At 41.5% G+C, this 13,247-nt stretch overlaps 1 protein-coding gene across 4 annotated transcripts in view; it reads right to left on the reverse strand.

Moving 5' to 3' along the window:
- ARSB (arylsulfatase B) overlaps positions 1-10,678 on the reverse strand; it is a 65,285-nt gene extending 54,607 nt beyond the window's left edge. For 3 of the 4 annotated variants that reach the window (XR_003989179.1, XR_003989180.1, XM_030470202.1), the window contains exons 1-4: positions 10,322-10,626; positions 8,669-8,855; positions 6,045-6,235; positions 5,256-5,463 (exon numbers count right to left, since the gene is read on the reverse strand). Coding sequence is in view for 2 of the 4 variants with exons in the window: in XM_030470202.1 (XP_030326062.1) it covers positions 5,256-5,463; positions 6,045-6,235; positions 8,669-8,855; positions 10,322-10,615 (880 nt within the window). In the remaining 2 variants the exon portion in view is untranslated. Of the gene's footprint in view, positions 1-5,255; positions 5,464-6,044; positions 6,236-8,668; positions 8,856-10,321 lie in introns of all 4 variants that reach the window. The other variant, XM_030470201.1, reaches the window with a different exon arrangement.
- Between the last annotated feature and the right edge of the window lie 2,569 nt (positions 10,679-13,247).

Below are 13,247 nucleotides of genomic sequence, written 5' to 3' on the forward strand. Positions count from 1 at the left end.
TGATAACATTTCCACCTTTGACAACACAGTCGCACAAATCAGTCTAGATGTCTCACTGACATCTAGGGTCGATGGCAGAGAAAAATGTTCTTTTATTTCTAAAAAATTCATTCTTACCACCCACACTTTAACGCAGAAAAAGACTAAGAATAAAAGCCAACACTGGAGTACAAAGCACCAACCACATGCACCTTTCACAATTTATCATTGATGTGCAGCAAGTCTGACAAATGCAAGTACAGTGGTCAGCCACACCTTTTGACTATATAACAACAAGCTTAAATAATCAAGAAATAGAAAAGTATTATTTGGAATTGTATGGACTCAAATAACTAGTCTGATTGAAGGTGCTTGCAGCTAAGACATCTGTGTTTATTTCCTTTTAGGAAGCAGCAGATGCCCAAGCATCTTCCTCTCTGGCAAAGGACCAAACCTCTCAGAACCTCCTGACAAGACCAATTAAAGCAGGTCTTCAGATCTGTAATTGTGCATGTTTACTAAAAAAAATGTGACAATACAACCTTCAAAATGAGCACCTCTGGCACCACACCAGGAGAATAACTGCTCTAACCAATCTGTCCTTCAGCTGGCTTGGACGACCTGCAATTAAAAGTCTCTCTGAAGTCTACCAGCTAAAGAGAAGGCGCAGAAGTTCACTCAGGAGCAAAGACATTAGGGAGAAGATAAAATCTGCCCTCAAGGAACCAGCGAAAGTCAGATCCCTGGTTTCTACCAAAGTAGGAGCTGGAATCAAGTGAATAAAGTCCTGACATTTTATTAGACAAAACCCACAATATGCTGGATGGAGAACGGTGGGAAAAGATTGAGAAAAAAAAAAAAAATAGGGTAATATGAAGTTGGGGATGTGGGGGGAGAATCTAGGGGTGATAGAGAGGGACTGTATAAACATCAGTAAGTATGTTCAAAACAATCTGTGTTTTTATTAATCATAATTCTAACATGATAAAAAGACCCTCTTTTGGAGTGAAAACAGTCATCACTGTCACATGTTCCATTATGGAAAGGATTTATGTGGTTTCCTCTTAGCAATGTAAACCAAGGCTTGAAAAGTTTCACATATTTTACTGTTCAAAGCCCTCTTATGGCAACTACCAGACACTACAGCAGTAATCCACATTTAAGAATTAACAGACATATTGGAAGAAAAAAGCAGTAAGGAGTTTAGCTCCAAAATTATTTAGTATATTAAAAAGCTGAAAGTTAAATAAAGCAAAGGATAGTAGCTTTAATACAGAACTGAAATTAGAGGTTGGATTCCTTTGCTCTAATGTTGGCAACTTTCCACCAAAATTACTTGTAATACGTTGCAGAAACTATAAACACATGGTATTTACAGAAAATCCCCACTTCTTACCTCAAATCATAGGTCTATATCTGAGGCAAAATTTGGACTCCAAGCCAGTGTTAATAGTGCTGAGGTAAATTCATACCACTTGAATGCTTTTTATGACCTTTATTTTAAATCAAGGCCCTCTTCAGGAAAGCCGGTACTTACGTTTCATAAAAAGAAAAATAAACCCTACATCTCATTCTTTTTGATTTCAAGCACACAAAAGGCCAAAGACACCCAAGACAGTACTGCACCCATTCTTATCTGTTTCATTTAAACAGACAATGACTTCATTTTCACATCAGCTTAGACTTGCTTGTATCTGCAGTATAAAAGGTGCTCCATTAAAGCAAATCATTTTCGTATCACACCAGTCAAGACTCTTCAAGCTACTACTTGATACACAAATATAACACCACATGCCATTTGTCGTGGTTTGAGCCCAGCCGGTAACTCAGAACCACACAGCCGCTCGCTCACTCCCCCCCCCCCCCTTTCTTCCTCCCCCCCCTCCCGGAGGGATGGGGAGGAGAATGGGAAGAATGTAACTCCCACGGGTTGAGATAAGAGCAGTCCCGCAACTAAGGTATAACACAAAACCACTACTGCTACCACCAATGATAATAACAATTAGTGAAATAACAAGGGGAGAGGATACAATTGCTCACCACCCGCCGACCGATACCCAGCCCGACCCGAGCAGTGATCTTGGCCTTCCGGGTAACTCCCCCCGGTTTATATACTGGGCATGACGTGCTGTGGTATGGAATACCCCTTTGGCTAGTTTGGGTCAGGTGTCCTGTCTCTGCTTCCTCCCGGCTTCCCCTCCTCCCTGGCAAAGCATGAGACTGAGAAAGTCCTTGGTTGGAATAAACATTACTTAGCAACAACTAAAAACATCGGTGTTATCAGCGTTGTTCCCAGGCTGAAAGTTAAAAAACACAGCACTGCACCAGCTACTAAGCAGGAGAAAAATGACTGCTATAGCTGAACCCAGGACACCATTGAACTAGCTCATTTTTTCTTACTTACATATAGAATTAACTTGTGTATCTGTTCAAAAAGACACCAGAGGTGTTGATTTACACCATATATTGTTGGAGTCAGTCTTTGCTAATGACCAGATTACTTCATTTTGGCTTGGTGTCTCCATGAGGCCACTTTAGAGAGGAACTAGAGTTCTTCTACACATTTTACAAGGCCCTTTAAAAATGTGCAGTATTTCCATTTACCAACTGGCATGTTTTCAAGGCAGTCCTGGTTGAGCCATAATATATACAAATAAGAAAAAACATGAAAGAGTTTAATAAAATTAAATCTACCATGATAGCAAAGATTATATCATGTTCTAGGGTGTTTCAATGCGCACTCACTAAAAAGAGCTCTCTAATTTTGGAGTTGACATTCCACAGTGAAGGAATCAACTGGAAGACTCTGTGTTGCAGTGCTACTTGCTATAGCACATAATAGCAAATGATCACCTGTAAATTACTTTTGGGGGAGGAATTTTGAAGCAATGAGATATGCAAATATCCAAGTATGAATTTTGGCCATACCTGAACAGGGAATAGTAATGAATCTAGTAAAATATACCATAGAAGTAGGATCTTCATTTTCTTCTACAGGTTTCCAATAGTACAGTTTATCAAACCATATAGGTTTATAACAGAACAAAGAGTGCTTTTATGATCCTGTGTCTCCAAATACTATGCAGAGGAGACACACAGATTTGCTCATTAAAATTGTGGATATACTTTATCTTTCCCTAGATTCTCCCTTTGCAGTCTTCATTTAAATACTTAAATTGATTCTTAACCCCACAACATGTGAAGAACCTTCTTGGAGAGGGTACCAGATCATAGGGTAAAATGTGTATGCGTCTCTCTTGCTGTACCAAGCAAGAGGAGGGTCTCCAGCCCCAGGACAGGGAGACCTGGGGCGAGGAAAGGGGGCACAGGTTCCTTGAGTAGGCATGCCCTCAAGACCTGAAGGTACTGTATTATAAATATATGCCTGTATTATGGCTACCAGTGCACAGTAAGACTCACAATTACAAAGGACTTGAAATTTGTGCAGACTGTTCTCACACAGCACAACTCTCTGCACAAGATGCCCAATTGCAGACCCTCTAGTGTTTCTTTTCAGCCCTATTCTAATGCCCATTTTAAAACACTCCACCTGCAAAAGCAATGAATATAATATAGAAAAGCACTCTTCTTCCCTCCTGCCCCCTCCCCCCCCCCCCGCTTTGGTTTTTAATGCTTAATTTTTTCAACATTTCATTTGTTTGGAAACTGGGTCTTAAAAGTATGCAATATTTATGCCTGTGAAGAATAGTTGTTTGAATTGAAGAGATAACACTGAAAAACACCAAATCACTGCTCCCTGGCCTGCTTGATCTAGGCCAAATTTCCCTGCATTTCAATCATACTAAACTCCTCTCATGGCAGTTTAAAATATCAATTAACACAAATAAGTCCCATTAGATAGAGCAGACACTGGATTCTCCTAACTGCTTGAGTCTTGTTGAAACGTATCTGTAATTGATTGCAAGATAATTACTGTCAAAATCAGGGTATACTGTCCTTGTTTGGAAAAAAATGTTTCATAAACAAAACAAAACCAAAAAGTATTTTTAATTCAGTCATACCCTGTAATTCCAACTCAGATGTCTTTAGTTTTATTCCACAATACACTGAACAAACATTACTGAAATAACTCTATCAGGACCTCATCAGCAAAGACCGGATTTTTCCCATATGGGATAAATATTGATATCATTTTCCATATGGCTTTGCTTACTTTCAGTTCTAAATATAAAAACATCACAAACAGAAACAGGCACAGAAGAGTTATCGAATCCTACTAAAGCCAAAACCTGGACACAAATGTAACACCATAAGGCAGACAGGTTTGAACTGAAAATGAAATTCCAAGATTCCAAGTGCTATAGGAAGCAGCTGCTAAACTCAAAACACATCTCTGCATTTTCATCAACCTTGGAGTTTGGTTTTTTTGTTGTTGTTGTTTGGGGTTTTTTTAAGTGTTCACAGAGTAAGATTTGCTATTTTGACAATCCTAACATGTAAAGCCTGGGCAAAAGAGCAACTGCAATTATTGAAAGGCTACTTTCCACTCCCAACTAAACAAGAGCAACTACGTTCCTGAAACGCAGCCAAGCAGCTGTATTTCAAAAAGTTTCTGTTTCATTCCTAATTTGGAAAGAAAGGAAACTGCTTTGTAATGTATTATTTGCATTACCCTAATGATCTAGAAACCAGATCGTGTGCTAGCAGATACAAAAACTTAGATTGTAATTTGGCAGCCTGGACTGTATCATCACATATTAAGCTTTCTTATTAACAGACCTTTGCTTCATGAGAGTAAGGTGCCAGTCAGATATCTCAAGCAAGCCAGAAATTACATCTTACATGAAAGTAAGGGAAAGAGTTTTGGCTCCAAACTGCTTGCTGTCTGCATGTTTGTGCTTCATGTAACACGTGGCAATATATAGACTGATCAGCTACTCATAACTCAGGACAAATGGATTTTGTACATCACTGTCAGTAAGGATTCAACCTGACAGATACTCAGGAACCGCAGTGGCAAGTAAGATGCTTCCAACTTCACCACACTCCCAAGTTTTTACAATGATGCTTTTGCACCAATAGCAGTATCCCCCCATTTGCACAGACACTTACTCAGAACTGTTTTCATTATGCTTAAGAAAGCCATGAAGGGGGGTGATAAACTGCTCCCTTTGCTAAAGTCCTGTTTCACTTTCATCACTCTTCTGTAGTTAGAAAATACATGGAGCAAGGACAGAAGGGCAAGATGTCTCTGCTGTCAGCTTGTTAGACACAGTATCCAAGTTATTACTGAAAGAATATTTAAATGAACTTACCAGTAGAGAAAACAAGAACTGTGTTGTCCCAAAGACCATATCTTTTCAGAGCATCAGTAAGATTTCCTACAGCTTCATCCATAAGGGTCACCATCCCTGCATAATGGCGCCTCTTTACATCTTTAATGGAAGAATACGGTTTCATGTATTCTTCAGGGACCTCGAGAGGTTCATGGACAGACTGAAAAGCAAGGTAGAGAAAGAGGGGCTGGGGTGGAAGGAACGGAATGGAAATTAATTGAACATAAAGTACTAAATGGAAAAGTTACTGCAATAAAAGCAGCCCTGATTCGTAAATAGCTGCAGGGAATGTGTTTTGATTTCTTCTACCTTCTCTTTTCCAATCCCTACACATAAACTAATAAAACTTTGATAAAGGACTTTTGCGAAGCTGTGAAGTCAGATGTATTTTTTCTTCGTAACACAGCTGTTAGCTTCTTCCCATGAAACTGCTCCCATTAAACTTTCCATTTTCTTTTTAGAAGAGCAAACTACATACTAAAGCATTTCCATAAATGTATTACTTGTACTTTCTATAAACTCCTTACTTGTAGTATTAAAAACAAAATGGAGAAGGGTAGCTGGCCAGGGCTGTGCAGCTAAAGGTGATTCTGACTGGAGGGAAGGCAAGTTTCACCAGTGCTACTTCTCACATTTAGCTCTATGCACCCTGCTGAATAGCCCCAAATTACAGCTCAAGCACATGTCCCTCCATTAATATTTCATTAACATTTTTTATCAAACATGCTTTAGTGCTGAAGTTATCAAAGGAAAAACTGTGCATTGTACCTTCTCAGTTTTGTGATTGGCTATAAGATCTATAGCTCTTTCTGTGAATAAATTAGTAGAATACATGTTTTTAAACCCAGTTGCAACTTCTTCTCCATCTCGAAAGTCCAGAGCGCAGCGTGTTATGTTCTTTGCTTTGATGAGGACACAACGGTCGTGAGAATAATAATCCTCACTCCCCAGAAGATAGCCTAGAACAGGAAGAGATGTCAAATAAGCAGGCAAGCCAACATCATGTCACATAAACAAATACACCAGGGGGAAAAAAGTCAAAACTAAATGTCAAAACATTAGTGGTTTTGAGCTGAAATTTTTATTCAACATTTGACTATCTGTAGTGACATCTCCTGACAGGTCTAAGTAGATCAACATTTATCATTTTATATACTTTTTATTACTAATACAAGCAGTAATTTCAAAACAAACAAAACATTCTGAAAGCAAGTTGAGTGACTTTCTACTGTGTAACTTGGTATCAAAAACATTAGCATTAAACTAATGCACTAATAGAAAAGGCAGTGACCTACCCTTGTACTACTCTGATTTTTAGCTGGTATGATTTTGTATATTTGTATTTTTACATAAGACTTCTCTATTAGAAAGTTCAGAATTTGTTTAATGTATTTATTCAAAAACATCCAAGTATGCCGCGTTTTTAGTCAGCTGTAATTTCTGATCCACTGCTGACACCTACTGGTGAAAAGAGAGAATATTAAGATACCCAGAAGAAAAACTGCAATAATTCTACAGGTATATGTGTGCACCTGCCAAGGGCTATCCTGTTAAGCATGAAGTGCCTTTGCTTGTTATCAATCAGAAACAAAATTCTTCAAAATCATTTGAATCTCAGTAATTATTAGTTTCAAAATTATGTTTCAGATTTATCCCCTCATGCCCTGAAAAAACCCCAGATGAATCAGCAAAATATATTCTTAAGTTCTGCGAAACCAAATGAAATCTAGGGACAAAAATCCAAAATAGAGAGACATCACCTGAATTTTTATTCAGCAGCTTCTATTTCAGTTACTCATGCAAAAAAAGTATGTACAGAAAGAATGAAGCTCTGTTTTAAATATAATATATAATTCTAATACATTTTTTGGAGTAAAAAATGGCTTTGCTTTCAAAGCATAAAGACTGATTTTGTGGGCAGACCACCTACATCAGTGTACTCGGAGCTGCAAGCTGCATTTTTCCACTTTGAGTCCCCGCTGGAGGAGACACTGCATCAAGTATGCCAAAGAATCGAATGCCCCTGATTGCAATCAATGCTTACTGGAATTACATGAACATTATAGGATATTAAACTGCTACATTCTCTAAAAAATAATGTCACACTGGGCATGCAACAACTCTACCCAGAGCCAGCCTGTATTAAGTCTCCTGCATTAAGAGCCTGCTTGGTTCGCAGAGTGAGGTTTCATGAGGAGTGACAGCTTACCTACATCAATGCCATCAAAAAGACCCCAAGCTCCTGTGAGGGCATGGGAGGAGGCATACATGTTTAAGCAATGAGCCATTATGATCCATATATATATTAGCTTAATTCAGTTGTGAAACCATGGCCCCAGGCTCCCTGAAGAGTTAAAGAAGCTAAATAAGTTAAGGGAACAGTTGTTCCCACCTGAAGTTTGGATTGTCATTGTCTATAAAGGGCATGTAGCACAGCCAGGCTCTAAAGTTAGACAAGAGGAACGCAGACTCCTGTTTAAGTTTCTCTGTACCTTACTTTCTCAGCTGTAGAAGTGAGCGGCAGTATTATCAAGAGCTTGCAAAGTTATTTGGCAGACAATGAACTGTTTCAAAATCCTCCATTCGATGAAAGTGTCTTACAAAAAAACAAGTGGAGGTGGACCACTTTATGTTCAGTACCACGCAGAATGAGGTGTACTGCAGACATAACATCTGTGACACTTGGGGGAAACCAATGAACATCAAATCAATACAGGGACAGGAGCCTTTGCCAGAGGAAGAATAAACATGTAGCTACAATTTGCTTTGCAAGTAACACACTCACACCTGGACAATCTATTTCTGGCATTATGTTTTCAGTCAGAGAGTTTGACTTCATTAATTCTTGAGTTCCTGCAACAGAATTTTTAGATACCGTTTTATAAAGGCTCTCGCACCCCCTTCCTTGCGGCAGGCTCTGGAAAACCATTGCTACTCTATTTACGAAGCATGAACACAGTGTGTTATGATGTTTGTTTCTCTCTTAAACATATCAGCTTTTAGAAGTGTAACATTATTTGCAGAGCAAGCCATGTCTGTTGTCTGATATAACACAAAACATTCAGACTAAAGACATTTAAAAAAGCAAACCAACCACTACACCTTAAATCTTCTAACCAATGTGGAACTAAATATTAATTTGTTCCAAGAGAGAAATACTTCCGTTGGTGATTGACACTCAATAATTACAATACTTTCTTCAGTAAGTTTTAAGTCCCCAGCATGCATTTAAAGCACTACCTTATTTTAAGCAGTTATACTCCGGAAACATGCATGCCCAGGTATTGATTTACTTATATGCTAGTAGTAAATCTTCTGCTCTTAGGAGAAATGGGCCATTTCTCATAATTTTTAATACCATGTTTATTGCCCATGTTAAATCTAACCATTACCAAAGTAAGTATCAAATCCTCTGCGGGTTGGAAGGCATTCTTTTCTGTACATCCCTAAATGCCACTTCCCCACCATGTGAGTAATGTATCCCGCCTCTTGAAGAAGCTCTGGAAGGAGTTTCTCATCCAGTGGCAAACAGCTGGGCTGGCATGGCCAAATTATCTGGTGCTGTAAACCTGTATGGATCTAGCGGATAAAAGAAGTATGAGAGATCAGTTACAATGTTTTCCTGCAGGCTACTTTATAAGGAGGTACAAACAGTAATACAGTTACACCAGAGGCCAGCATTAGTTTTACAGGCTCCTGTGGGGGGCAGGGGTAGCCCGGAGGAAGACAAGGAAATGGCACCACAGGTATTAAGAAGAACAAGAAAAAACCAAAACGAACCAAAACAAACAAAAAAAAACCCACAACCAAAACCGAAAAACCAAAAACCAAATGAAACCAAAACACAGACACTCCCCCCCAATCCCCCCCCACACATACACAAAAAAAACCCAACCAAAAAACCACCAACTCACCATAAACCAAAACCCAAACCACCAAAGCCTTTTGTGTTTTCATCTAAAAATCTACCAGGTAACAATTACCATTATGATCTGTCTGAAGTCCAGGGACTACATCTCAAGATGGAACGAGAAATTTTAAATGGGATGGAGATGTGTAAAAAGGCCCATGGCAGGTGAAGCCACCAACCTTTTGCCTGTGTCAGAGTACCATCACTGGTGGAAAGGATGACAAAAGCTAAGAAAGCTATTAGAATCATAGAATCATAGAATGGTTAGGTTGGAAAGGACCTTAAGATCATCTAGTTCCAACACCTCACACCAGACCATGTCGCCCAAGGCTCTGCCCAGCCTTGCCTTGGACACTGCCAGGGATGGAGCATTCACAACTTCCTTGGGCAACCCATTCCAGTGCCTCACCACCCTCACAGTAAAGAACTTCTTCCTTATATCCAACCTGAACTTCCCCTGTTTAAGTTTGAACCCATTACCTAGCATTATTCTAGCATCATTCTTCTCTAAATGGACATTATATATACACTTTTATATATTGATTTACATACTTAAAATAAGTGCAAGCAGTATAAAAAGAAAACACATTTGGGTAATGAAGACGACACAAGTTTTTGACACTGCCTAGATCTGGCCTTTGATCATTCCGCATAAGTTTCCAAACTTAACAAGTAGTGAATTTTTTATCTCTTCACAAATGCATGACTGACAATGGTACTCAAAGTAGTAAATTCTGCTTGATTCAAGGAACCTCTGCAGTTACTCTGTACCACAAGCTGACTTTTGTTAGCTTCCCTATCTCCATCTATCTCTTTTCTGAAGCAGAACAACTTGCACTAAACCCACGTTTGATTTGCTCCCGAGCTAGCAAACCAGAAGTAAGTTTGCATTTAAACGCAACTGTTTTCCACACAGCAGCATTCCTCCAAGCGCCCCTCTGTGGACACAAGGAGGCCAAACTACAGAGTGCTGCCAAGAACAAGCAGAAGAGAGCACCCCACCTGCTACCCGCTGCACGCCGCGGAGGGCGGCGGGAAGGGGCGCCGGCATGGAGGGTGCCCGGGGCGCCCTGCAGGCATCGCCGCGCCGGGCAGCACCTCCGGGGCCGCGTGTCCCCCTCAACCCTCGCCCTACCTGGTAGCGGCCGCTGAGGAGCTGGCTGCGGGAGGGCGTGCAGAGCGGCTGGGTGTAGTACCGCTCCAGCCGCACGCCGTCTGCTCCCAGCGCGTCCAGCCGCGGCGTGCGGATGGCCGAGCCGTGCCAGCCCACATCGCCCCAGCCCAGGTCGTCGGCCAGCACCAGTACCAAATGCGGGGCGGGCGGCCGCGCCGCCGCCAGCCGCAGCAGGCAGAGGAGCAGGCAGCACAGCAGGCAGCGCGGCGGACGGCAGGACGGGCAGAGTGGCGGGGTATTCTCCCGCCGCGCCATCCCCGACACCAGGAACTGGGCCGCGGGGCCCGCCCATGGCGGCGGCTCCTCCCGCCGAGCGGGCCGGGCTGAGGCGTGGGGCGCGCCTGGCGGGGCTGCGCAGGGACCGCCCCGCCCGCAGCCCGGTGCCGTGCCTTGTGCCCCGGTGAGGGCCGCGCCCCGGAGCAGCAGCAGGGGTGCGTAAAGCAGCCTCGGAGCTTGAGGCCGAAGGGTTTTGGAATGAGATGTTAAAAGTGACTGTTAAGTTGTTGCCGCTGTTGGCAGCGTGTCCAACTCAGTGGTGCTGGACACTCCTTCCGATTTTGTCTTTCTTTAAACATCGGTTTTATATCATAGTGCCTTTCCCAGGGGAAATAGGGAACTACTTGCAAGCTTGTGTCACAAGTCAGCTGTGTTTCCAAGGAAGGCATACAACAGTTTGAGTGGAGGACACAGCGTATTCTGGTACAATTAACTGGGCTGTTACTTCTGTCTTCATACACGAGCCCGCAGCAGCACATCCAGATTTTATACTGCCAACAGTAAATTCTGTGCAGAAGCAAAGTGGGACAGCTGCAGCACAGTCATGACCTTGCTGCTTCTCAGCCTGGGCTACAGCCTGGGCAAAAAAGGGTTGCCACCATCACTGAAGATGCAGCTGAGCTGTGTGAGATGGCAGTTATTCCTGAAGGGGAAGCTGCATGGCCTCTGTCCTACCATCCCCCTGTACTGGGCACTGGTGAGGCCACACCTTGAATTCTGTGTTCAATTCTGGGCCTCTAACTACAGGAGAGACATTGAGGTCCTGGAGCGGGCTAGGAGAAGGGCAGCAGAGCTGCTGAAGGGTCTGGCGCCCAAGTGTGATGAGGAACGGCTGAGGGATCTGGGGGTGTTTAGCCTGGAGAAGAGAAGGCTCAGGGGGCACCTGATCGCTCTCTACAAATATCTTAGAGAAGAATCGAGTGAGATGGGGGTTGGTCTCCCAAGTAAGAAGCAATAGGACAAGAGGTAACAGCCTCAAGCTGCACCAGGGGAGGTTTAGATTGGATATTAGGAAAACTTTCTTCACCGAGAGGGTGATCAGGCATTGGAACAGGCTGCCTGGGGAAGTGGTGGAATCGCCATCCCTGCGAGTGTTCAAAAACCATGTAGACGAGGCCCTCAATGATACGGTTTAGTGGCGGACTTGGCAGTCCTGGGGCAATGGTTGGACTTGGTGACTTCAAGGTCTTTTCCAATCTACCTAATTCTATGATTCTATGATTCCATCGTCAGCTGGTACTCCCATCCCCTCCCTTGTCTGCTCTGCTACAAAATCGTAAGTGACCCAGTGCTTTTTTCCTCTTCATTTTGTCTATCAGAAGCCTCAATGTAGGTTTGGCTGTAAGATGGTGCTTGTGACTGTTACTGCATAGGAAGGAAGTGAAGCAAGCCAGAAGCAGAAATAACAGCTCTGTCAACAGGGCTGTTTCTTCAAACTGTGTCATATTCTAACGCAATATTGCAAGCAACCACTACCTTAATTATAATTTTGATGTAAAATCTAGGACTATGATAAATTTCAGTATCTAGTTAAAGACCAAATGACCACATTTAGCTGGAATGGTACATGTGTGAATTCCCAAATTTATATAGCGATTTGGTAACAGGTGAAAGAACAACACACATTAAAAACTGTATTTCTTAGTAAGAAAGCCAAGCATTGAGTGTGCTACACTCCTGTCTCCTTTCTTTTTGATTGATAAACCTCTGTAAACAAAAAGTTCCTGCTCCTATGAATGAAGTCTAGTGGATAAGACTATGAAGTTATTTATCCAAGTATTTTTTTTTTATAAATCCCAAAGGTTCCCTGCTGGTTTGAAAACAACAGCAATGATGAGTGATGCCACATTTATTCTACAATAGGAATGTGCCATAGTCCACAGCTGGTATTTGAAGAAGAAGCAACAAATTCTTAAAGTCAGTTTTCCCTTAAGTAAATTCCAGGATTGATGACAAGCTGGTATATGACTCTGAGTTATATTTTCTTTGTTGAGATGTGATTCATACTGTTAAAAAGGTTGCAAAGTTCCAATTTATCTTGTTTTTAGTTCAGATCCCATTACCAGTCACAGCTGTCTCACTGAATTGTTTATTTTACCAACTTCTTCCATGTGCTTATTACAGGTAAATTTCCATTCAAATGTTAGCACATTCCCGTGGAAACCATTCTTGTTCATTCAAAACAACTACTTTGAAAAGTTACACAATTGGAAATGTTGGATACAATTTTTGGCATAAAATTTGTAATAGTTATAATAACTGACATATTTCCAAAGTTATCATGATGTTCATGTGCAGCTGAACTCATATATCCTTGTAGAGGAGCATCAAGAGATATTTGTGGGTTATCCCACTCCACCAAAACTGAATAATCTCATTGCCTGAGCTGCCAGAGTTAAAATGTTAAATTCAACCATCTGAAACATACATGGAAGATACTGCACAGTCACAGTCTGGATACTGCTGCTTGTCATGTTTTCTCAAGAGTTTTTTTAAATACTGGTTGAGGGATTTTGGATCCCAATCAGAAAATATTTATATCAGAGAGTATTCTCTTGAATCAAAAGACTAAATCATAAATGTTCAGTCCCCTATGTTTCAGTCTATCTTA

The sequence above is a fragment of the Strigops habroptila genome, chromosome Z (assembly GCF_004027225.2).
Source record: "Strigops habroptila isolate Jane chromosome Z, bStrHab1.2.pri, whole genome shotgun sequence".
Lineage (NCBI taxonomy): Eukaryota > Metazoa > Chordata > Aves > Psittaciformes > Psittacidae > Strigops > Strigops habroptila.